The 26,461-nt window shown below is 41.5% G+C and overlaps 1 protein-coding gene across 1 annotated transcript in view; it reads right to left on the bottom strand.

Annotated features, from left to right (window-relative positions):
• The window catches only part of ERBB4 (erb-b2 receptor tyrosine kinase 4), a 484,810-nt gene that overhangs the window by 94,927 nt on the left and 363,422 nt on the right, over window positions 1-26,461 (bottom strand). The window contains exons 17-19 of the mRNA XM_059476545.1: window positions 17,601-17,733; window positions 14,830-14,952; window positions 12,923-13,021 (exon numbers count right to left, since the gene is read on the bottom strand). Coding sequence (XP_059332528.1) covers window positions 12,923-13,021; window positions 14,830-14,952; window positions 17,601-17,733 — 355 coding nt within the window. The remainder of the gene's footprint in view (window positions 1-12,922; window positions 13,022-14,829; window positions 14,953-17,600; window positions 17,734-26,461) is intronic.

Here is a 26,461-nt window from a genome sequence, read left to right as displayed (position 1 = left end):
GAAAAGCTTGACTTTATCATCACACATTCCTTCTTCAGGATCAATTTAAAGGGATAAAGCACCAGATTAAAGCCTAATTTCGTCAAGTGTATAATCAACACTAAGAATTGTTTTAATCAAAGCTACTTTTTGCCTAGTTATTTAATTTCTCACAACAGAGAATTCAAATCAGACTCATCTCCATCCTTCCCTCATCTGTATTCAGCTGCACAAGAACCTCACACTCAGGACCTGGGTACTGCACAGGGATGGAATTTGAACATGGGGAGTTTCATTGGACTGTTTGGTTCACTGGGAGATTTTTCTTCACCTGACTCCACAGAAGTCCTCAAAGCTGCCTCCTGCTTCCTGTGTCACATCCACATTGCTCTGCCTGTGATTTCCTCCCAAGTTTCTACAGCTCTGCCTCCCACCTTTTCTTCCCTACCTTCTTTTACCTCCTGCTCCTGAAGACAAGATTAAAACCCCCTTAAAAAGACTCTTTAAAGAACCCATGGCCCTCAAAGGACAAGGTGGGGATGGCAGGGGAGTGGCTGGGGCTGCCCACACCTCATGCAGGTGTGGGTGAGATTGCTGACAACTAAAGATCTAAAGCATTTATGTTCCTTGGCAATAAATTCAGCTAAATTCACCCCTGGATTTCCACAAGATTTGGGCGCCCTGCTGTCAGGGTAATACATATGTAACATTATAATCATAATGACTCTTTTTTTCATGTTGATAAAATGTTGGCATCTGCGATAACCCCCAGAGCAAATACGACGTCAGATCTTTTATGTATGGCCATGCTCAGGTCCTGGCATCTGTCAGGGCAAGCCAAAGAACTCCCAAACCAAGCATGTTTCAATGAGTGGCTGCCTGCCACCAATACAAACACCTCAGTCAAATCCATACATAAAACTGTAATTAATAGTTTTCATTTCTGCCTGTGTGGATGCAAGAAAAATCTCCCTGAATTTACAGAATTCAAGCAAAACATTGTAGACAAACACCATTCAAACTTGTAGTACTGCAGGAGGGAGTACCTATTTTAGAAGTGATCTAATTTGAAATGCTCCAAAGAGGGTGAAATAATCATTTATGTCATGCTTTTATCCTCTTTTGTGAATTACCACCATCTCAAGATCATTAATTATGCTCATAAGACAGCCTGGTATCACAGATCCTGCATTTCCAAAGGAACTATCCAGCTAATAGGACTCTACAAATCAAAACCCAAACATTTTTTTCCTAGAATTTCCTACAGCAAACTTTGACATGGCCAACTGGGGTGAATGTGCTTTTCAACAGCCTTGCAGCTGTCTGGGAAAAAAAAAAAAAAAAGTGAAAAAGGCTCTTTTTAAGTGATACTGCCAGGGAAACTCCAGGCACAGGAAGAACCAGTGGTGTCCCCCAGGGATCAGTTCTGTTTAATATCTTTACTGATCATCTGGATGAGGGGATTGAGTCCTCCATCAGTAAATTTGCAGATGACACCAAGCTGGAGGATTATGTTGATCTGTTGGAGGGCTCTGCAGAAGGACCTGGAACAGCTGGATGGATGGGCAGAGTCCAGAAAGATGAGTTTTAACAATCCAAGCACCAAGTCCTGCATTTTGGCCACAATAACCCCTGCAGCACTACAGGCAGGGGACAGTGTGGCCAGACAGTGCCCAGGCACAAAGGGACCTGAGGGTACTCACTGACCATGAGCCAGCAGTGTGCCCTGGTGGCCAAGAAGGCCAAGGGCTCCTGGCCTGGATTAGGAATGGTGCGGCAGGCAGGGGCAGGGAGGTCATTCTGCCCTGCACTGGGCACCGGTGAGGGCACACTTTGAGTGCTGTGTCCAGCTCTGGCCCCTCAGTTTGGGAAGGACCTTGAGGGGCTGGAACAGATCCAGAGGGGGCAAGGAGGCTGGAGAGGGGCTGGGAACACAAACCCTGTGAGGAACCACTGAGGGAACTGTGGAGGGATTCCCCTCCAAGAAATAAAGAGGGATTTCCCCAACTTGAAATCACCAGGAGACAGTGATGGACTTATTTTTCAACCATTGGCACCCACTGTAACCATTACATGAAGACACTCAGCAATGCAATGAATAGCTACAGATGGCCCAGGGTATCCAATCTCTCCTTTCTGACCGGGGTGCTCAGCCTGGAGAAAAGGAGACTCAGGAGTGACCTTATCACTCTCTATAGCTCCTGAAAGGTGCCTGTGCTCAGGTGGGGTTGGGCTCTTTCTCCAGGCAATGACCAACAGAATGAGAGGACACAGCTTTAAGCTGTGCCAGGGAAGTTCAGGCTGGGCATCAGGAAAAAATTCACTGAAAAAGCAATTGAGCATTGGAAGGGGCTGCCCAGGGAGGTGGTGGAGTCACTGTCCCTGAAGGTGTTTAAAAAAAGACTGGATGTGACACCCAGTACCATGGTTTAGTTGATAAGGTGGTGTTAGGTCATAGGTTGGACTCAATGATCTCAAAGGTCTTTTCCAGCCTAGCTCAGGCTGTGATTCTGTGAACTATAAGGAAACCTGGAAGCTCAAGGCACTACCACTGTGTCAAAGTCAGTGCTAGAGACATACCCAGAGCAGCTGTGTGCATGTGCCATGCCAAGCTGACTTTCAGCTCTGAGGGAGGGTGCACTTGCAGCCTGATTACAAAGCACTAATCCCACCCACACTGTGGAGATTTTGTCTGCCAGCACCTACTTTGTATCTTACTGCCAAGATCAGCATTCAAGAGGCTGACATTTAATAAAAAGCAGGAAAAAGTATCCATAGCTGTTTCACCATCAGCCTTCCTAACCATCACCATTACTATTTGACATGTCTTTTATAAAGCAGAAGTATGGTTTCATGTAATTAATCCAGCTATTCCCTGTTGCATGCCTTCACATTTTTGTTTCTTGGAAAGACCCAACACCACCATGGTGTGATCACCTTACTGGGATCAAAGATGATGTTCAAAACACCATCACTTGTCAGTTCCTTGGTCACTTCTAGTGGAATTCTGAGCCAGTGAAATGCCAAAGCCCCAGAAAGCTGCAGCACATCATTGAGAGAAATACCACCCATGTTTTTGCAGAGGGCTAATTTGCAAGTTTGAGTGGAGCTACAAACATTTAAAAGGTGACACAGTGTGGTTTAAGGTGTTTTCTGGAGCTCCAGAACACTTTGAGAGTTTGCCATTAACACTGGCATCAATAAATTTTCTTTTGGTTTGGCGTTTCAGTGCCATCTGTGCCCCTCAGCCGATGAAGACATTTATCACAGAGCAACCAGACACATCTCCCACCCCTGCTGAAACCCAGGCAGGACACAGCATTCAGATCCTCAGAGATGGCCTAGCTCTGGAAAATGGCTCCCTGCTGCCCACAACTTAACCACATGCACAAAATGTTTAACATTCCAATTTGGATTTGACAACATTCTTGCCTAATAACATAGTCTGAATTTTGAAACAACAAATGACTTCAAAGGAGGAATTCACCAGAGTTCATTCAGAGTGTGATAAAACCAGGTGCTTCAATCACTGTCACATTTCAAAACACATCATCTGGCTGAGGAATTCACTGGAATATATTTCCCATTGAAAAGCTTCAGCAGAAACTCTCCCTTTGAGTTTCAGCAAGTTAATAAATGTTTTATCAAGAAATATTTGTTCAATATTTTGCTAAGAAAACAATCCCAACAAGGAAATTTATTTTCTCTCCTCAGTCCAAATACCATTTTTTTCCAAATGCTTTGGTTATTAAAATAGCTTTTCAGAGGGACTTGTGTTTTTAGCTGGTGACTCTAGCTATTGATCTAAACCAACAAGACTTCATCTAAAAAAAACCAAAACAATTTGCACAGCTTCAGAAAACAAGAAGCTAAATTCTGTTTCTATGCATACTAAAAATCCCACTGAACTCTTTCAAAGGCCACTGCCCAGTCAGGAAAAGTATCCTTGACACTGGAGAATGTTTCCAAATGGATCCAGCCTACCCACTGACATGGCTCAGTCCATCACAGCCCTGGGAACTGCCTGTAGCCAGGCCCAGCCCCACATTCCCTACCTCACTGAGATCTTACATTTCCATCAGATCAACTCAGATTATCTCTCAGATAATCAGATAAACTGTTCTTTGTACCTCAGCTGTTTCCTACCTTTGCCCTGCTCCAGGTCTCAGAATTTACCTGAGCAAGCTGATCAAGGAGAGCCTTCCAAGCTGCAATTTGTCAGCACAGCTCCAAAATCCACACAACCATACTTCCTTAAACATTTCTGTGTCCTTTGTCATGAAAAGCATGAGGACAAAAACAAGCTCTGGCCTATGATAAACCGATGCAATTTTATTTTGAACAATGCTTATTCACCTCTGTAATTAAAAGCCTGGTATTCTAGATGAAGCAGAAACCTTCAGAATACACTTGCATTCACCTTGCAAGTAACTAAGAGGGAAAAATCCCTATTCTCCCTCTCCTGTTGCTAATAGACAATTTACTTTATGTATCAAGTGCCATTCAGCATCTTTAAAACACCTGATCTAGGAAAAAGCTAATGAAAACAACATTTTAAACACATTCTCAACTGATAAAACAGCTTTGTCTGAAAGAAAAAAAACACCCTCACATAGTATTTTCTTGTCTACATAAACATCCTAAGGTAATTTTAAACCTGAAGATAATTAAAAATCAATTTTAAAAATTAAGTAATTTTCTCAGAGGTTATGGGATCTGTGTTGCAATTCAGAGTTCCAAGTATAAATTTCTGTAGTAATAATTATTCCTCTCCCCTTCATCTGTTCTATCTGTCTTGACTGAATACCTTTCAGGGCAGGAACAATCTCACCACACTTTCCTCAGGTCCAAGAGATGCTGCATTACCACAACAAGAAGCAGCACTATCCTAGTTAGTATGGAAAATATTGCTCTGCAAAATCTCTTTAATTTTGGAGCTACAGCTTCAGTAGAGAAGGACCAGGCATTTCCAACCAGCCCCAGTGTGGCCTCAAATGGATCTGCTTATACCAATTATTGCACTGATATCTCAAAAGTCTTGGCAGAATATCATCAGCAAGTCAGGAACCAACTTCTTCTGCCTTATTTCTTCCATCATGAGCAGCAATAGGAATATCTGATTGTCTCTTGTAAATAATAGCTACAATATTAATGCAAGCAGATGTTAATTATTTTTAGAAATCTCTGACAGTTGCTGATGCATCAGAGATGTCTGGATCAGTGCTGAGGCACAGAAAACAATTTTTGAGGGGTTATTTGCAACAAAGCACTGAGGGAGAAGTACAAACTACAGTCTTTGGAGGGAAAATGGATTTTGACAGTAATAGTTGAAATTCAGCTCCTATAAGCCTGTGCTTCCGTACCCTTACATTCCTATTACAAATGGTCACAGCATCATCATTTATATGGATATATGGATTTTTTTTCTCCTTACAACATAAAAAGCTTGTTCTCCCTTAACTTTAAGTTGACTTGGCAGCTCATTAGATCTGCCATTAACCTCAAACCAGTGATGGCTTGTTTGAGATGCATTACAGTTAAGCTTGTGGAAACAGTACCTCTCTTTTATTAACAGGGGTCCCATAAAACCCTGCATTTTTTAGCAGTTTGGCAACATTCTGGCATACACAGTGCCCTTTAGGAACTTAAACATGCGCCTGTTTTATATTGTTAATAGGAGCTGGAGGCACAGAGAAAGAATGCAAAGCTCTTTCTTAACTACAGGTTTTCAATTTTAGGGATAAGGCAACACTTGTCACCCTGTTTTCAGTGACAAAACCTGCTTTAAAACTGGGTATCTGTGTCAGCTTCTTCTCATAACATATCAAGCATTAAAAGCACCGTATTTTCCTTAAAAAAATTAATAATTTTACCATGTTTTGTCACTTTTACTTTGCATCTGAATCTCAGCAAGACTGTGAGAAGGATCCCAGTATCTCCAGCCACTTTGCTGCTGTTTAAGGAAAACTGTTTCTCCTGTTTGTAATGACAAGCCTGTGAGCTACAGTGTTCCACTCCAGCAGGGTCTGTGCCTGCAGAGGAACATTTCCCCTGTGCTTTAAATACCACCAAGCACTGGCTGTGCAGATGAAAAGTCCCACACCTATATAGTGGCACTATATCCTCTTGGGATGAGTCCCCAGAATTCAACTGAAATTTTTACTGAATCCTGTAAGATTACTCTCCTAAAAGCCCAATCCAGATACAAGTTCAGGGAAGATAAGAAGCTGGAGGAGAGCATTCTGACCCAGGCCCAGATCTGAACCATGGTGAAGGGTAGAAACACATAGCACAGTGCCAAGGAAAAAAACCTCCATGGTATTGAGACCAACAGAAAACTCACAGTGGAAATACAAATCCCATTAGCTCCTGATTAAGTCCCCTAATTAAACTATTGTGTACCACTTATGATACTCACAGCACCACCTCTCTGCATTTATTTTTTTTTAAATATTCCCATCCTTTGCCTGTTCCACTTCTAAACACTTTTCAAAAGACCTCTCCCCTACTGTGTCCTCATAAAGCACTGGCAACTCTGATCCTGTCCTTCAGAACAATTACACAAACAACCAAGCAAATAACTCACTTCATGTTCCAGTAACCAAGCCCAAAAAGTACATGCCAAGGAGATAAGTATCAACCCTGTGATTGGGGTGTCTTATACATTGAAATAGAGAGTGTAATATAAGATCTCATTTCAAAATGTTTCCTTTACTTACACACTTTACAGCTAAAATATTTGCATTTGATATTGCAAATTCAATATTTGAATTTGATTAGACTCTTTAATACTTTCAGTTAATCCACAGCTATATTTCCTTGTGAATAAATGAACACTTCCACCTGATTTTCTTCCCATGCACAGATTTACCCAACCCAATGCAGGGTTTCCACATCACAAAGTATTGCAAAGCTGAAATATGGGGTTCTGCAATTGCCATAACAAAGAGCATCTGAATGCACTTCCTGACTCATTTAGGAGTAGCTCCTAATGTCAGTCCCTCACTAAAGCATGGAATTCTTCCTTAAACCTGTGCAGACTTCTTGGAAGGATTACTCTGAGGTGAGGTCTGGCTCTGCTGAATTCACTGGCCAATTCACAGCTCCCATGGATTTCAGCAGGGCTCAGATTTCCCCCATCACCAGCAGCAAGCAAACTCACTTTCCCTCACTGCATTTTCCAGTTAGAGTGTGATACCAGCAGAATTGTTTCCGAGCAGTCTGGCTTGTCTGTCTGTGCTTGCACCTCATCTTTTCTGTGTATGTACTTTCACCACACAGCCACATGCTCCTGCATATGGAAAATTAACCCCCCCCCCCCTGCACACACACACACATATCTTACCCTCAAACACCATGGAGGGGAAAATTACTGAAGCCAATTTTAAAGAAAAATTATTGCTTCAGATGGAAATAACAGAAATGTAGCCTTGAAACAGTTCATCTTCAGATGACTAAAAGCAGCTAACCTTCATCAGAGCTCAGATTTCCAGCTTCTGCAGAGGCTGAGGACTCTGGGGGCCTGTGCATGGTATGCAGCATTCTCAAGGACAGCTGGATTTCTGGCATCTCAGGACAAGCTGGAAATTGTAATTGCCATCCCAGTGAGCTCCTTTGTCTGGGACTGATAGGGAGAGCTCCCCTCTAAGTGTCTCTGCTCACACTCACAGTGTGCACCAGTGGGGAGGAAGGGCAGGTGCACAAAAGGAGGTCTGAAATCACAGGGGTTATGTCCATAAATCCTAAAATCACAGGAGTTATGTCCAAAACTGCTACAATCACAGGGGTTAATGTCACCCCTTGCTCTCCACCTCCTGCAGCTTGACATGATGGAGTGAAAACCTGTTTGAGCTGCAGTGGAGCACAGAGCCAGGCAGTGCTCACAGACAGCTGGAAAGGAGGATATGCCCAGAAATGACAGCAAAAGGGGATAAGGAAAAATGTCTCATTGGTGCCATAAAGGATTTCCTTTGATCCCAAACCTGCCCTTTCAATGAGATTCAGGATTAACTCTGGTGTATTTCCCAAGCAGCCAGGCAGTCAGTGGAATGTCTGAATCCAACTACTGCTAGCAGCAATGTCTTTTCAGACTTTCAGGAGCATCTACATGGTCTGCTGAAGACCTAGACCAAACACTGGGCTGGGCAGGAGCATGATGTGTACACAGAATACTAAGAAATACTAAAAAATATTTAACTTATATTACTATATACTAATAGATATGTAGCTATATTTAATTTTTGAAATTCTAAAAAATTTTTAACCAGTCACCCTCATAGTCACATAAGGCAGGATCTTACAAAGAAGCTGAGGGCAAATGCAGCTGTATCAGCTGAGGAATTGTGTATCACAGAGTGTGTCTGTAGCCTCAAGGGTGCTGTGAATGCCACCATGGGCCAAGCAAAGAATCAAAAAGCTTCAACCTAGAACCTTCCCATATCTGAAGCCATCAGTGGAAACCAAGAAAAGTGAAGTCTTCTCTCACCTTCTTCACCTGACTAGCAAGCTGTACGTCCCATCTAGACATACTTGAGGAAACAAAGAAAGCATCTAGGCTTATCCATATCTCTGTGGGATTTCAGCTACATCATTTTTTTCTCTTCAATCCTCTAAACTGGAGATAAGTTTGATATTGATATCCTCAAGCTGAAGGCTTGTCTTTACTGTAAGACAGGCATACAATTCAGAAAAAGCTGTTTCTGCTGCACACCTGAGTGATTTATTCATTTAGTTCATTAGGCCAGACATAAATAAAAGATATGGGTGTCAGTCCCCTACATGCAGCTTTAATTTGCTTGCTACATGTCTGGTGGAGGTCACTGTCACTTACCACCTCTGCACTTGGTGTGACAAATGTCCTCCCACACTCCAAGTGCTGCCACTGCAGACAGCAGCAACTGCAGCGAGCACAGACCAAGCCAGGAAGCCTCTAGATCTTAATTATAAAACCATAAAAGAAACCAACTGCCTCTGAAGCTCTCTTACTAGGAAACAAATGAGAATGGGAAATTTATTTCCAACCATAAATCCCAAAGCCTTCAGTTTAATTTTTCCCAAGTTAACTTTCTCACCTAGCTAAGCAGCACTGCCTTCTATTATTAGCTTCTGGCCCAATATCAGCTGACCACCATCAGTCAAACTGTCTTCATCTCAATGAGCTCAGGGACTCCCAAGGAACTCTGTGGATGCTGACTTGTGCTTGCAGCCTCTAATTATATTCTAACAGATAATGGAGCATTTAAACTCAGGGAGGATAGATTAAACTTGTAAGTGGATCAAAATCCTGGACACAACCACAGCTCATAGGATTACATCCTGGAAACATCAAGCTTAGAGGAGAGGCCCTCACCAACTGGCTGTTTCCCCATGACAAGTTTTTTAAGGACATGTTTTCAGCCTCAAAGGCTGTCTGCTATGCTTTCCAACTGCAGCATGTCTCTAGAATTTATTAAATTGTCAGTTGAGTATCTGGGTTGATGTTAAACCATCTGACCAGGCCAATGGCTGCTCAACTTATCAGACAATCATAACTCAAACAAATTGAGGCTGATGAGGTGAAATTGTTTTCCCAAGTTAAATTGTAAGTCCCTGTTCTACTATTAAGCAGCCTCTCAGCTGCACATCTGGCTGTTTTCCTCACCACAAGAATCTCTTTCCTCCACAAAACTCAGGACCATGACAAATTCTGTTCTCAGCCTTAGGGTGAGGAGCAAGACTGAGCTCCCTCCTGATGCCCCTGGCTCTTGCTGGTGACTCCCTGCCAGAAACAGCTGCAGGCAGAATTCTTGCACTCTGAATTCAAACTCCAACCCCTTTTGGGGACCAGCCAGAGCAGAATCTCTGCCCTGCAACTTAAGCACATAACCATGCTGAAGGGAAAATCCTTTAGACATTATCCCAGACACAATACACACCCAGAAGCATGTGGGGAAATAGGGAAAACCTATATTTGACAAAACAGTAATGTCAAGAGAAGGCCTCCTGGGCAGTCTGGCTCTGCCCTGGTCCAGGCTACTTAGCAGATTCTTGTATTGCTGTAGCAGACACAGACCTACTTTGTCCCCTGATCCAGGGACAAACACAGGGAGCAAAGGGAAAGGGCTACATGGGAATGGGTGGAGAAAAGATGGAAAAGAGACTCTGCTGTGGCTCCCTCAAGAAAAATCCAAAATAAGGCCTCTGCTTTTGGATGATGGCCAATTCATCATCTCCTGATGGGAGGTGCTTGGTCAGGGCAGCAGAGCTGCCATCAGATATTATATCCTTACAGTCATTACTGCTCCATTAGCAGGGCTGCAGGCTGCTGAAATGACAGCCCAGGAGTGAAATTGTTTTGCTTTACTCCTTCAGCATAACGTTCAGCAGAATTTCAGGAGCTCACAGAGACCTTTTAGACTCACATTCTGCCAGCATCAGAAGTTTTCAGCAGGTCTATTGGATGGGCAGTGTCACTAACATCCACATCCACTGAAGTGATCCAGGTACTCCCTCTGCACACAAACTGCTGCTTACCAAAGGCTTTCCATTCTCCAGAGCATTTCCAAGAGGAATGCTGACTTTTGCTTACAGGTACAAGGCCTTTCCCAACCCAGGAAGAAGTAACTGCTGACAAAAGCACACCTACAAAGCCAAGGGTGTGACTCATGTAATGACACCTTCCCACTAACCTCCTCTTCCCATTCACTACCAACACTGGCAGACCCTTTTTAAGAAAGAATTAACCCCATCTTGCTCACAGTGGCATTTAGGCAACTATATACCTTTCAAAATATGACACAAGTGCTTTTAACCAACAATCATTATTCAAAACACTCTTTTTACTGAAGTGCAACTGATGCATTTTGCTTTCAGATGTATATTTGAATATTTCCTCATAAAATGAGTAAACAGCATCCAGTTTTATACTGACTAAAGTCTTGAAGTGAAAATGAGTAAATCACATTTTTTCACTCTTACATTTCAGTAAAAGATATTTAGGTTATGTCCTCATAATTTAAATTTTAGCTTACATTTTTTAACTGTTTAAAACTGTGTCTTTTTGGGGACAGGGAGGAGTAGTTGCATTAAAACAATAAATAATGCTTAGGTCATTCTCTTTGAAATGTATTATTTCAGGAACTAAACAACTGGTTTAGAAGGTAAGGATGGCAAGAACCTCTGTATAATTGGATGAGCAATTATTTCACAAGAATGAAATTTAATCATCTTCATCAATGCAGTACAGAAAAGAATTACAAATCACTGCACATATATCATAAGCTGCACTGATAGAAAACATATTATTTCTCCTTATTGCCACTTGTATCAACTAATGATGAAGTCTAATTCTTTTTTATTATGATGAAAAACAACCTAAGGGTTATTTTTAACCTCAAGAACTCAAAACAACTTTAACTTTTCTCTCATCTTGCAGTCATTGGGTCAGAGACTCAGGAGAAACTATTAATTTAAAGAGAAACCTTTCCTACTGTAACTGTACAGCCAAATATCTCCAGAGTTCCCAAAAGCCTCTTCATTCCTGAGCCATTTATCAGATGTTCTGATGCAAACACTGGGGGGAAGAATGGTCCAGTGAACTAAACTGACCTAAGCTGAGCTGTGAAACCTCACACAAGCAACTCTGCCTTCTACCAAGGACCTTATGTTTTCTTTGCTTCAAGGTTAATCAGTGTCAGAGGAGGAGATATTACTGCTATTTCTCTGTCAGATCAGGGGTCAGATCCTGAGCTGGTACAAATTGCTCAGTTCCATACAGTGATAACAATACCTTTAGGCTGGAATCTGTATCACTGACTGACCACTGACATCCAGTTCACCTCTTCTCTTTGAGCAGCTCTATTATTAGCAAGAGTCTTTGTCCATTAAGCAAAAATATCTAATACTTGTTATCCCTTTAGTGCAATTAATTCCTTTTAAACAGAGCCAAAACTGCCTTTTTAATTTATTATTTGTGCAGAATGATTACTGAATGCAACAGAATGACAGAACGACAGAATCATCGAGGTTGGAAATGATCTAACCAACATAAATGTGCAATGCTCTGCAAAAAACACAGGAAATCCCTACCTCTACACAGCCTTCCTTCAATTGCCCGAGAACTCAGACATGAAACAGCTGTCTGGAACACATAAATCCATAACTGCACATTTCTGTTCACTTCCAGGTGGAAGAATAGACTATATAATAATGGGAGTACCTTCTCCTTGTGGCTTACAGTCTCATTAATGCTAACAAATTAGGCCTACACACTGAACAGATCAGCAAGACTTAAAAGTCACATGCAATTTTTAAGTTCACAAGAGGGACCTACAAAAAGAGTGCAAATTTCTATGACTTGTCAAAAAATTGTCACTGAATAAGACATAAAGATTCATGGTGTCAGTAAGCCTTGATCTTGACACAGAGCTGAAAACTAAGTGCAAAGCCTCTGTGATCATAGAACATTCATGGAAATTACCATCTTGACCTCTCATCCATGGTATTTCACATTAGTAAAGCAAAAGGACTTTTAAATCCGGCATATTTTAATTTTCCCCTTCTCCCTGTTATGCTTTGCTGCTGCTGCCAGCTCCCAGAGTCTTGGAAAACCAAAGTGGGGGAAAACTGAGCTGAATTTCTGTGCCTGGGAGTTCTACACCAATAGACCTGCATGCATGGTAAGATCACCCCCTGCAACTCATCCTCTCTCTTCCACGGCTTTTCTGCCACAGAAAGATACAATATCTGGCCCATGAGACAGAGAACTTTTAGTCTTATACTAAATTATTAGAAAACTCCAAGTATCTTGGGGTACGTGCAGTGGAAAACCCAGCCCTGCCAGGCATTGTGTACAATTAAATATAAAGAAAGAAAACTGGCAGGAATTTATCTTTACAACCTCTGTGGGCTACAGAAAGACATCACCCTGGTCAAAATCCAAAAATACTGCTTGTGTCTTACTTACATCCATAAATTCCACATTGGCTTTTGGACCAGTGGTCTCATTAAGGATCTTAATGGCCACAGGAATCTTTACTGTTTCTCCCTCAGGGACCCAGATTCCCTAGAAAAAGAAAACAAGGAGGCTAATTAGACAACAATCAGAAACACTTGATTCAGAGTTACAGTTCTTTTTGACACATTCTGTCATATTATGCAGATCAGTTGTGGGACTCAGAATGGAAAATGCACAACGTTACAAAAAAAAAAAAATTCTGTAAAACTACTTCTTACATCAAAACTAAACTCTGATATAAAATGAAACATTTTGTATCAGTGAACATCCTTGAACGTCTTGTCCATAACAGGGTTTCTAAGGAGCAATGGCAGCATGGATATGATGCACATTTTATAGGGACTTAGATAAAATTCTGATACTGGTTTGGATATATTTAAACAAAAAATTGTATTTTCTTTCTGGATTCTGTTGCCCAAACTTGAAGCCATCAGTAAACTCTCAAAACAGATTATCACCAGATCATAACATCGTGAAGGAACAGAACACCCTGAGAATAATATATTTAGAGTGAAAAATTTATGGGCTGTTTGTCTAATTAATTAATACCTGAGGATCAAAAATTTAGGTGGCTAAAAAGAAAATTTAAATTAAAATTCACAAACTGTTTTGGGCTACTTTTCCTTCACTCTTGGCTACTGCTGTGTTTTTGTCAACCTCATGGCATCCATCTCTATCACTTTATTATTATCTAAGTATATAAATCTATTTCCATCACCTTGTAGCTATAGCCACCTGCTCTGTGCTTCCTTCCTTTTCTCCCCTCTTTGAGGACAGATGCAGATGCTCTGACTTATCACCTCGATTTGGCAGTCTTGGGCTGCTCCCAGAGGGTTGGGGAATTGCTTTGACTTGCCCCCTAAACCCTACTTCATCCCTCTGAGATCTGGAGATGACCAACAGATCTTAAAAAATAAATACTTCCTTAATTGAAGTACTTTTTCCATTATGGGTTCCACTCTCACATCCCAGCTGTTAAAGGGTGCCCTGATATAAATCATCTTTTCTGTTTAAATGGAAGAAACAAGAAGTGCTACAGTTTAGGTAATGGCATTGTTTTTACTAGGTATTATTGCTGTTGCAAGACCCAGGTGACACTTGTGAAATGAAAGACAGCATTTATCCATGTTTCCAAAAGATGGAATATGATAAAAGATGCTCTTAGGTAAGAACAGAAGGGCAAACCTTGGTGCTGCACTTTGCCAGCAGGACAGTCCAGCCTTTGTAGCCCTTTTGCACATAAAAATGACTGAGGCTGACATGTCTTTGCTCACCAAGAAATAATATTTGCATGTCACCATTTGATGCTGAGGACGAGCAAATGCTGATTCACATTCTCTGAAAAATTCCTTCACCCAGGATTTTTCACCTGGGAAGCTGAGAAGCCCCAGAGAAAATGAAAACAATTCTTATCTCATGTGCTTCTCCTGTGTTGTGCTCATGTGGAATGTGTTTGGAGATTGTTTCCCCACAGGTGATTGTTTCATTGGATTCTGATTCATACAATCAGGGCCAAGCTGTTGGGACTCTGGAAAGAGTCAGGAGTTTTCATTATTATCTTTTCAGCATTCAGTAAGTATCCTTTCTGTATTCTTTAGTATAGTATCGCACTCTTTAATATAATATAGTATCATAAAGTAATAAATTAGCCTTCTGAGAACATGGAGTCAGATGCATCATTCTTTTGTTGGGACATTCCCTGCAAATACAATAGATGAGTTCCTTGCACACAATTCCAGTGTCCTTGCTCTGCAGGGCTCAGGAACCACCTCTGGGACAGGCTGCTCTGCTGCAATGCAGTTCACTGCTCCAGAGGTAAAAGAGGGCACTCAGGGCTGTGTGGGGAAGGCTCTCACCTTGTACACTGTTCCAAAGGCTCCAGAGCCCAGGACCTTGACTCTCTTTAGCTCTGTCTCCTTCAGGATGCGGAGCTGGGCTTGGTTGGGCGCTGTGCCGCTCGGGGTCAAGGGTTCCACCAGCTGCAAGGAAGACCAAACACTGCTCAACATGGAGACCCATCAGAAGTTTATACTGAGAGCAACAAACCCAAGAAAATTCTGGGATAAGACAGTGGTGGAGATCTATTGACCCCTGCCCTGCCAACTCTTGGAGGGATTTTTCATCTTCAAAAGTGAACGAGCAACACCACACAACCAAGAGACCTTGTAAGAACCATGTGTGGTAGTACAACCAGACCTGATAAAGCAAGTCCTCACTCAAACGCAGAAATTTCCACCACAAACTGCATGATGGAATTATGCACTGCAAATTGAATTGGTGTCAGAGTAACACATCCAAGGACTTTTGAGAATGGAGGCAGTATAAATATTTTCTACATGACAGAAATATAGCATTTATTATCAGTGTACCACATCCCATTTTTGCCCATTTTAGTGTCCTTTAAGTTGGCCATATTTCTTTTTAATGGCCTGGACTAAACGGCTCATCACATTCTTATTCTGTTTTGACGAAGGGATGATTTTTCTGAACTTCTGTTTTACCACACAGGAAGACAGCTTTAGGGAGAAAACACCTTAGAGCAGACAACTAATTTATAACAGCCACTAATTTACTGCAATTAAACAATTTGCTCAAGATGTCCCAAGAAACTTTGTAAATGAGCCACAATGGCACATTCAGTTAAAAATGCTCTTAGATCTCATACCATCTCTGCCAGAAAAGAAATGCTTCTTTAAAACTAAATTAAAAATACACGTAGAGCACAATACTCAATACAACACATGAAAAACATTTTGTTCCTTCACAGGATGAGGAAAATAATTCAGAGCTTCTCCTACTCAAATTGGTTTGAAAACAGTGCAGCACTTCAAAGCTGCCTATTTACAAGGCTAAATGCACATGCTCTGCAGTTTGAGATCTACTTCTACAGCTCTTTGGGCACCATGAACTACTTAATTTGTTGACCAAACTAATTGGTTTTGCTCAGGTAAAAACACCAGTACCTGGCAATTAACGAGTAAGGAAAGATAACAAAACCAAAGAGCAACAAGTTGAGTGATTTCTTTCCTCCTTCCCACTTTAGATGTTCAGTATCTATACCCTGAAATAAAGGTTTACTGTAAAAGAAAATTAGGCATACTGGCAGCACACTTCTGTATTTTCAGCTTGTGAAGGATGAAGAGAGGTTCTGTGCCACAGTCCACCAACACAGGAATGGCAGGGAGAGGTGGGGATGTGTTGTGGGGATCTAAAACCAGGCTTGTAGGGTTTGATGGAGAATGATCTACAGGAAGAGTAAGTTCTGTTACAGCCTCCAATTAGAAAGAGAGACTTCAACTAAAGCTAATTGCTTGTGTGTTTATTTCAGGATGCTCCTGATTTAATATTCAGTTTCTTACCCAAGACAGCAGCTTCCTCACATGTTTAGTAGGAGGCCCTGGTCCCTCAGGACTGCTGTCAGCCACAGCTTTTATCTGACCAAATGAAAAATGAAATCTGGACTTCAAAGCCAATGCAAGGAGAACCACCTGCCTAAAATAATTTATGCTTAAGTATGAGCTGATACAGTGGCAAGATTTATTCATCTAAAGGCATTGAGTATTGTCAAGCTTTCTATATAGTTGAACAGTATTTAACAAGCAACACAAATTCTAGCCAAACATAGAGATACTTGTGCAAACAGACTGGGGATGCATAAATCATTTACTCCCAGGCTCTACAGTGGAGTTGAGTGGGAGCAGAACCCTTGGAACAGAAGAGAAAACAGCACTGTTAATAATGCCTTATCAAAGAGTCACTAGCTATCAGCATTCCAAGCTTTATTATCTCACAAAGGGACACCCTAATTTAAAAATACCATCATTTGCAAAGTGTCTCAAATATTGGACTGAGGAGATTGCAGTAATCACCACTGCAGTAGCTGATAGATATACATTTAATGTTATATTTAAATGTATTTCCTGGATTGCCCCCTTCACTAAAGACACTTCAAAGAGCAGGATGGAGCCATGACAGCACTCTGCTATAGCTCTGCTACATGCTTTTGCCAGTAGAACTGTGAACTTCAATTGGTTAAGCTCTGTGGAGTATCTTGGCTTAATAAAATACATTATTGTTACTGATCGTTATTACAGGCTTTGACAAAATCTGCACTACAAAATCTGAAACTACAAAATCTGTAATCCAGATTTTGACAAAATTTGACTGCAGATTTTGATGAAATCTGGACTACAAAGGTATTGTAGGCACTGGGAACAACAGTAAGTTACAACATCTGCCTTTAAGCGTGAAGTGCGTACCAGAACTTGCTGAAGGAATTTACTTTACCCTTAAAAGTCAACCTAAATATGGCCAGAATGAAACCCTGTAATAGTTAAGCATGAGAGCTGCTAAATGTACTGATGAACTGGGATAGAAGTTCAGTGGAGAGCAGGATGGGAGTTGAGAAATCAGGTAGGAAACTTTTCCTGGTCTTCAGAAGCCATGAATCTGTACTTGTGAAGAAAACCAACACCTTGAAACAACTTTGTTCTTTTCACCAGTTTAGTTTGCACAAGTAAGCAGAAGGATTTCTGCAGCTAAGGGAAGACCTAAACACCTCTAATATAAAAGCAGAGCAACCCTGAAAAGCTCCCCAGACAGCCTGTGAGGAGCAGCCCAGGCTCACCTCAGTCTCCAAGAACCTTCTCAAGGCTCTCTTCTTCTTGATGCTTTTGCGCCGCACATACACGGCGAACGTCAGGCCCATGATGACGATGATGAAGAGGCCACCAATGACTCCAGCAGCAATCAGGGGGGTTCTGGCAATCAGAATCAGAGACTTTACTTCCACAGCTAGGGATGAGAGACCAAAGAATGCTTGGGTACATAAAACACAGTCACATGGAAAGCTCATTAACTGCCTTATGAATTCCAGCCCAGATGGGAAGTCAGGGCAAACACATTGACACATGGTAGGAATTTGCTTGTTTTTCATCATGATGCCAATTCCATTTTTGTTTACAAACCCCCATGCACATGTGAGGAGTCGTGTGGACAAGGAAACACAACATGCACTTTGATGGCAAATGCAAATCTGCAATGGCAAAATGAGGGCACAGGTATCTGCAGGGTCCTGTGAGAGATCTGCCTGTGCTGGCTTTGGTTCCACCCAAATCAACTCATGGGCTCCTGCATTCAGGGGAAAACAAGCCCATGAAAAATTCCCAGAATAGAAACACAATGTGCCTTTTTGAGTAAGCAGGAAGTGAGAGGGAACTCCACGGGCAAGATGGGGAGATCACCTACACAGGCAATGGAGAAATCAGGCTCCCTCCAGAGGAAAACTCATAGCAGTACCTCAGATTGGGAATTTCACAGCAACATACCAACATACCAACAACTTGCCAACATGAACACACTCAGAGCATTTAACATCCCTCCAAAGGTGGCCGCAGAGTTGCTGAAAAGACGGGTAAAACCACAGCATGACAACTGCGCAGGACAATGGTGCTGAAACCATTGCCTGGTAAGCCCAGGACATAGATTAACCGTTGTCAGGATTGTGGAAATGTCACTACTGCGCACTAAAAGCCTCCCCCAGTTACAGCTGAGTGATGATGAAAGGTACATTACAGCCTATTAATAAAAATGTACCACACAGCTATGGAAAATTTTAGAGTCTCCCTCAGAAATACTAAATTGTTTTATACAACCCTTTCTTTATTCTTCTTTTTACAACCTTTCCTGAAGCAGTGCCATCTCACCTGGTATGGTGCATGAAGGTGAGTCTACATTACCACTGAGAAAGCCTCACACTCCCACATCCAGTATTTAAATTTATTTATATCCACATATTTTATAAATAATTAATTTTTCCCAGGGTAAACACATTACCACAAAGCCTATTACAGTTCACAGACTTCCTGATGGAAACTCTAAGCTTGCAAATAAAGGAAAGGGAATGTTGTCAGGCTGGGAAATGGGTTATGGTGTTTAGGGAACATGAGTCCAGTACCACCACCTCCTCCTCCTCCTTAAAACACATTGTCCTTTCTGACCCCAGTGGTTACTCTGTGATTTTGAGTGCAGAGCTAAAGAATCTGGAATATCCACCCCAAACAATGCCCCCCTTTGTTAACATGTCTTTCTACATTGCAAGAAACTCTTAAACAGGCAATTATGAAAAACACTGGCCACCAAAAGCCTCCTATGGAGCTTGTACTGCCTAATGCTCCTGAGCAGAGGAATTTTTAAAATTCATTTTTATGCTGTATGAGCAGCCATATAATTTTGAACAAACACCACCAAACCACAGAGTGACTAAACAGGCAGGAGAACTCTCAGCTTTAAAGTGCATATTAATAACTAACATAACAGTTGTCAAAGTAAGTAATTGGAGTTTTATAGTACTGTGTACTCTAAAAGTAGTCCAAATAATATTTACATGATAGACTATAATAAAGAAATGGTTCTAAAGGGGACATAATAAGTAATGAAGAAAATAAAATAAAGTTTGTAGCTCTTCTATTGTTATAGAGTACAAGGGGGGGTTCAAAATGGATCTTTATGATTCCTCATGTGAACTCTCACTGACTTTGAAACATTGTCCTCATTTTTAGTAGGTAACTGAAAAAAAGGAAATAATTTTCAATGACTTCACCAAACAAGCATTTTAGTTGCTAATGTGAAATATGCTATATTATACCTGAATTTTTAGGAGGTACCACCTAAACATATTATCAAGCAAGCTTAAAAAAGAAGTGTGAAAGGGATAGTACAATGTGCAATAAATGAATATATTTAAATGCTAAATAAATCAGTGGAATACATTAAAAAATGTATTTTCCACTCAAATAGTGATCAATTGCCTTGACTCCCAAATCCACTACCCTTGCATTAAATCCTGTAAGTCACAAACACCCCAGCCTTGGATGTGGTCACATACCCAGCAGCTTCTCCTCTCTATGCTGCTGAGCTAAGCCCCAAAGTCAACAACTCAGGTTTATTTGCTCCAGGACCAGATGCCAAGTCTCTGCAGCCACAGCTCCCTGTTATCACTTCACACTGCTTTCAACCACACCTGGATTATTTCCTAAACCCAGTTTTCAGGGTGCCACCCCATCACTGGGGTTATTTTCATGTGTGTTTGTTGGGTTGACTTTGCTTTTTCTCTCTGTTCTGCTAATATCAGTTCTCCTGCCTCAGTTCTCTGCTTATTTTCATGCTTGCAGAGCCTTACCAGTAATACCCTGATGAATTCCATTAAGCTGTTTACCTTTCTGCTGGGCCATTTCTGGGGTTGTTCAGAGATCCCTGCAAGGTGGCACTGACCAGAGCTGCTGCTGAAGTCACAAAACCTTCTCCCATTTTGTTGTTTTTTTTTTTTTTTTTTTGTTTTTTTTTTTTTTAATCCAATCCTTTTTTGCATATGCACCTAACAAACTGTTTGGCTTCACAGGCAGCTGGGCACACAAATCTCCTTTTCTCTAGTGGCATTAAGGATTTAATCCAGTTACTTTTGTTACATTACTGTCCCACAGCCACCTACACGACTGCAATTCCTGACATTTGCTCCACTCAGACTACTGCCCACTTAAAACTAATGCCATGAGCAATGCTGATGAAAAGACAAAAAATGCACTATCAAAGCCCCCATCATCATCTTAAACTAATTTTTAAAAGCATGGAGAACAGAAAAGGCTCAGAAAAGCTAAAGTTCTATGTCAGTCCTGCTGCCCAGCATAATTAATGGACAGCAAAAAGTCAACCCTGGCTCACATTTCTTAGAGGTCCACCACTAACCCACCAACAGGAAACTCCTGATACAGCCACTGCTTTCCTTTACACACTGGAAATCTACTCCAGAGGATGGAAACAATCTCTGCTAGGTGTTTCTGGATTTTCATGCTCATCAAAACAGGCTTAGCAGTCCAAGAAACACGGCCCTGAATCATAGTTCAACCCCACATAATTAATTTGCTATCCCACATCCTTCCCTCAACTGAGGACAGAATACCAATTAATAAGTGGAAAAGGCATCAGCTGGGGAGGCTGTGGGAGGAAAAAAAGATCCATAACATGAAAATCCTGCCTCTTAAACCAGAAACTATGTATCTATGGCTAAAAGTTGAAAGAAAGAATCCAGTATTCCCTTAGGAGACATGAATAATATATATGTACTTCTTTTCTAAAGGGTATACTGTGTTTTCACATTTAGAAACACCTAACGCCCACTTCCACACACCAAAGCTGACACTGAGTTCAAAGTTAGTATTCCAAGATGGACAAGGATGCTCAGCAGCAGGGCTCACACCATTCCATCCACTCCTAAAGATCAGGACACCTGCAATTCCCACAGTGCCCTGAGATCAGATATTAAAGCCTGATTACTGATTTGGATGAGTACAGGGTTGGTCTTACACTCTTGACTGCAGCAGGAAGGGGAAAGGAAATGGAGCTGTGGCCCATGGAGTAAAGCTGACAAACACCACCTGCTTCTCTTCCTTGGCACTGACCCACCTGGTCTGAGATGTAAAGAAACTGAGCTTTGAAGCCAAGCTCTTAGAAGGCTTCAAGTTCCTGTATCAGCTTCCTCCTGCTTGGAGTTTTTATCTGTATATCCAAACAGGATTCATTACAACCTTGAGTGTTTGCTAAGCAGTTCCTTCTCACAAATTCTTGTTTTACCAAGGCATTATTTTCTCCTGATGGATGCTTCCCACACTGCATTCCTCACCCCTTCCATCAGTGGGGGTTCAGCCAACTTTGAAGCTGCTCTTTCAGAGATCTGATGGATTCTACTAATCCTGTAGTGACAATCTTAGTATTTAAAATACACAAGATAAACAACTGGGCTGGGAAGCAAATTTGTGGATGTTTCACCAGCCTCTCTCTGCTGTGCTAAGTTCCACAGCCACACGGTCCAGAGTGCCTGGTGTTCACCCCAAGGGTGGCAAGGATTCATCTGATGTTATTCTCACCAGGACTGCTTTGCTTTAGATTCTTTTTCAAGAACAAGGCACCCTCCCCTCTCCCCTCCTAATTGGAGGGTGTTTGAATACTGATAAATGGCCCTATTTATGTGCAGATTGGGAGGTTTTATCAGGAGTAAACACAAATTTTAACTCACAGCTGATCTTACAGTTACACAATTACTACCAATTCCACATTTAATCCAGAGATGGGCAAACTGTCAACTAGCCACAACTTTTCAATATGGAAAATCACCTGAGGGTTGCAGTCTGTGTCTGGGTGCACTCAGCAGTTAAACACCACTAAGGAGCAGACACAGCTTTCATTTTGGCCAAGGCTCATGGGGACAAACATGCACCTGTTGACAAAACTGCTTTTTTCTTACCTGGTTAAACACTGGTTTTTGTATCAATGCCTGTAAAGGTATGTTCTACTCACACCTCTTTAAGAATGTAGGGGTCCCCATTTCACTCAACAAAGTAAATGAGAATAAAGAAAGAAATATTAAGTAGAGCTTTAAAAATTATTACAGCCTAACACTCTACACATTAATATGTATTGATTCAAAATCTGTGGCATTTTTATTACCACACACAGAGCACAATGGATTTCTTTAAAAATGGTTTTAAATCTGAATGGCATAATTTAGAACTACCTCTCTGTTACATTTTCACTCTAAATTACTAAGAACTCTCAATATTAACTCTCTGTTAATACATCTGACTGGGAATAACTACTGAAATCTCTGGGATTACAGTATCAATATCAAGGCTTTTTATGGACTTCTGCTCTAAAACTGAAAAGTCCCAATAATTCTCTTGCACCTCTGCCATTTATGGGCTGAGATTTTTCTTTTCTGCCTCAACTTCAAAAAGGAATGCTATTGTTAAGAGCTTGCACAGTGACTCTGTTTTGAGGCCTGTGCTTTTAATAAACAGATTAGCATTCGTTTTAAAATATGCCAAGTCAGGCCCCATGTAATGTAGATTGATTTATCTGTGACACAAAGCCAGTTAAATCCACTAGACTGAACTCACAGGTGAAGCCAGTTCAGCAAGTAAAAGAGCAATCTGCTTTATAAAGTTGTCATATTTCCCATTTTCTTTGCAAACAATAATATTTTGCATTAAATAAAGGAAACTGGAGCTGTAATGACCATGGATGCTGATGGACTGCTCTGAAATCAAAACTATCAGCATTAGCTCCAGGAGTTTCTCTCTGCATAAAGAATTCCTGTTAGAAGCAATCAACTCAGCCTGCTGCTCTGCAACCAGTGGCAGTCAGTGGCTCATCATGCCTGTGCACATGAAATTATTCATTCAGAAAACACACTTTTCTCCAATAGAAACATGGCCTGCTTTGTGCTACTGTTTGTGGTTCATTCACTGTCACATCCAGGAGCAGCAGGGAGCAGCACAACCCATGGCAAGGCCTGTTAAATTACTGGAGAAACACATGAAATCTGAACCCACATCAAATCTGTGGGTACCAAAACATCCAGTGGGAGCTGGGTCTCATGGACAATCCACACTGCAGCTCTGTCTTAGGTTGGAAGATGTGCCTGGAGCTGTGTATTCCATTCCCATCTGTTAGAGGTGGGGCAGTTCTTTTCTATTCCTTGGGCAGTTTTCTTTATCTCTTCCACAACCAACCCTCCCTCCAGGAGATCTCTGCTGTTCATGGCCACCGAGTGTCCCTGCATGGCTGATCAAATTCCATCATCCCATGGGGAGATGCTCTGCCCAGGGGAGGAGCCAAGCATTCCTACCTGGATACAATCTGAGGTTTGGAACAGCACAGCAGCCTTTGCCCACTGCATTCCCAGAGGAGCAGCTTTCTCCTCCCCTGCATTCCCAGAGGGAGCCCAGGCCCATCTCCAGCAGCCCTGGAGCTTCAGAGGGAAACTCCCCCCTTGTGCAGGATCCCTGCTCCAGCAGAACCACAGCTGGCACTGAAGGAGGGCTGGGCCACCATGGGATGGGACTGTGCCACCACCCTGACACACGGGGTCAGGGCCTGTTCTGACTCTGGCAGTGTTGGGTTTTTTGTACTATTGCATTTGTATTTTTAATTTCCCTATTAAAGAACTGTTATTCCTACTCGCATATCTTTGCCTGAGAGCCCCTTTCAAAATTACAATAATTCAGAGGTTTATATTCTCTATTTCAAGAGAGGCTCCTGCCTTCCTTAGCAGACACCTGTCTTTTCAAACCAAGACAAGCTCAAAACTGGAACATTCTGCTCTGCAATAGGTTTTTATAAATACAAAGAATAAAGATCATGAAAGAATGTTCAGGACTATTTAAAATAACTATCAGGAGAAAAACTGTTTTAATATTGTGCTCTTCCTTTTGTTATTTTTTTAAACACTTTTTTAATTCCACTAGTGAAAAGTGCTTGTAATTCACTTAAGTTCAGTTAAGTGTCTGCTGAAATTGAGTTATTCTACAGAAGAAATATCCAAACCCACACGTGACTGTGCCTGTACACTGCACAGGTGGATTGTCTACCTCTAAGGGGCTGCAAGAAGGTTTCTCTACCTCATGTCCTTCATTTTGACTTCATTTTCCAAATCAACATCTTTCTTCAGAAAATGCATTTATCTTTCTTTTTATAAGTGCCTGATTTTTTGGAATGCCAGTCTTTCCTGGAAGTACTCATTCAGAAGATATAAGGAGCACAGAGCAGATATTTTGTTTAATTGGTTGAGAACACTGGACTCTTTCCTGTTCCAGCTTTGAGTCATTCGGGACAGCAAGCATTTGCTTTCTCAAGCTCCAGGAGTATTTCACAGTAGAGAGTCTACAAAGACTGTACTTGGGGGCCAAGTCTGACATTCTGAACCAGATTACTTTCTCTGAATTCCTTATGACTTTATGATTCTCCTTTATGAAAAATAATTCTGTACATTGAAAAGAGCCCCAATCTCTGCCCAAGCACCTCTCCAAGGGGAACAAACTCCTGCAGAGAAGGGAACAGTAAGACTAAGGTTCAGCACTGGACATTGGCAGAAGAAAGAGGGGAAATTGAAAACACAAAACTGAAAGAGAGGAAATTGAGATAATATATGGAATAAATTTTTCCCTGTGAGAGTGGTGAGGCCCTGGCACAGGGTGCCCAGAGAAGCTGTGGCTGCCCCTGGATCACTGAAGATGTCCAAGGCCAGGCTGGATGGGGCTTGGAGCAACCTGGGACAGTGGAAGGTGTCCCTGCCCATGGCAGGGATGGAACAGGATGAGCTTTGAGGTCCCTTCCAACCTAAACCATTGTCTGATTTTATCATAACAAAATGGGACATGATAAACAGGTGAGAACAGAACTACCACACTGTGTTCCCATCTTTAAGTTCCTTGTCATATCCAATAATTTCTTTCATAATAAGAGCTCATGTGGCTTTCAGCTGAGGTTTTATAACCAGTGGTGGCATTAAAGCATCTTTTGGACCTATGTTTGAGATGGGAGTGAATGGAGGATTTGTAGCAGGATGTATTTGAAAATATGCATCCTTATATTTCATGTATTATGTACATTCATGCACACCCACAGATAAAAATCTTTCCTTCAAAGCCTAAATCAAAACAGTCACACTTCACTCTGCACTGGCATGTTTATATAAATAGAGCATTTGAGACATTTATTAGAACACTAGCAATGGCCATGATGCTGTTAGCTTCAACACAGATTTCAGCTACTCATCACTTGAGTTCTAAATATGCAGAATTTATCTTTGTGGAGCATAGCAGGAAAGAAATGCAGCCAGTGCTCATAAATATGGAGGAAAATTGAAGGCAGATAAAGAACAGAGTATAAGGAATTTCTTTGAGTATGCCTGATGCTGCTTTTGGATTTATCACTATTATTTTACTGGAATAGCAGACCGTCTAAACACCCTACACAAATTACATCAATCATTAGAAAACCCCATTTGCTTACTGGGGAAAAAGCTCATATAAAACTGATATCCTGTTCCTGACACAGATTTATATAGGATCAGCTGCTATATGATACTATGGCCAAAAGGGTTTCTCTATTAACATAGAGAAACCAAAAAGTTCTTTTATGTTAATAACTTTTCAGTCATTCTTATGTTACCAACTGAAGCAGAGAGAAACACTGGAGTATCTTGCAACTCCTCTAAACTCCAGCCATCATCCCACTGCCAGCATTTCCCCAAAGGCCATTCTAAGAAGAAAAGTTGAGCACAGAAGCTCCAAACTCACCCACTGTCACTGCTCTCCTCCATATCCACAGCCAGCCAAAGGAATCCCATCCACTTCAGGGGCTGTAAAGGAGCCAAGGGAAACCTTAACCCCCTTTGTGACCATCATCTCAGCTCTGCTGACCATGGGGCTGTTTGTGCACACAGCAGCCTCCCACCACCTCCAGTCACAGATGGGACTGGGTTAGGAAAGCAGCTCATGGTGAGGGTACTGCTAAGCGCAACTCCAACTCTCCAACTGCTCTTCTATTAGGATTGTTTTGTAGCAAAGTATAGCTCACATTGAGGAAAATGATAATTTAGTAAAATAGCTCTTCCTTCTCCCAAATTTCTGTATGATAGAACATTCCAGAATT

This window comes from Ammospiza nelsoni, chromosome 7 (assembly GCF_027579445.1).
Source record: "Ammospiza nelsoni isolate bAmmNel1 chromosome 7, bAmmNel1.pri, whole genome shotgun sequence".
Taxonomy (NCBI): Eukaryota; Metazoa; Chordata; class Aves; order Passeriformes; family Passerellidae; genus Ammospiza; species Ammospiza nelsoni.
This window is presented reverse-complemented; position numbering and strand designations above follow the sequence as displayed.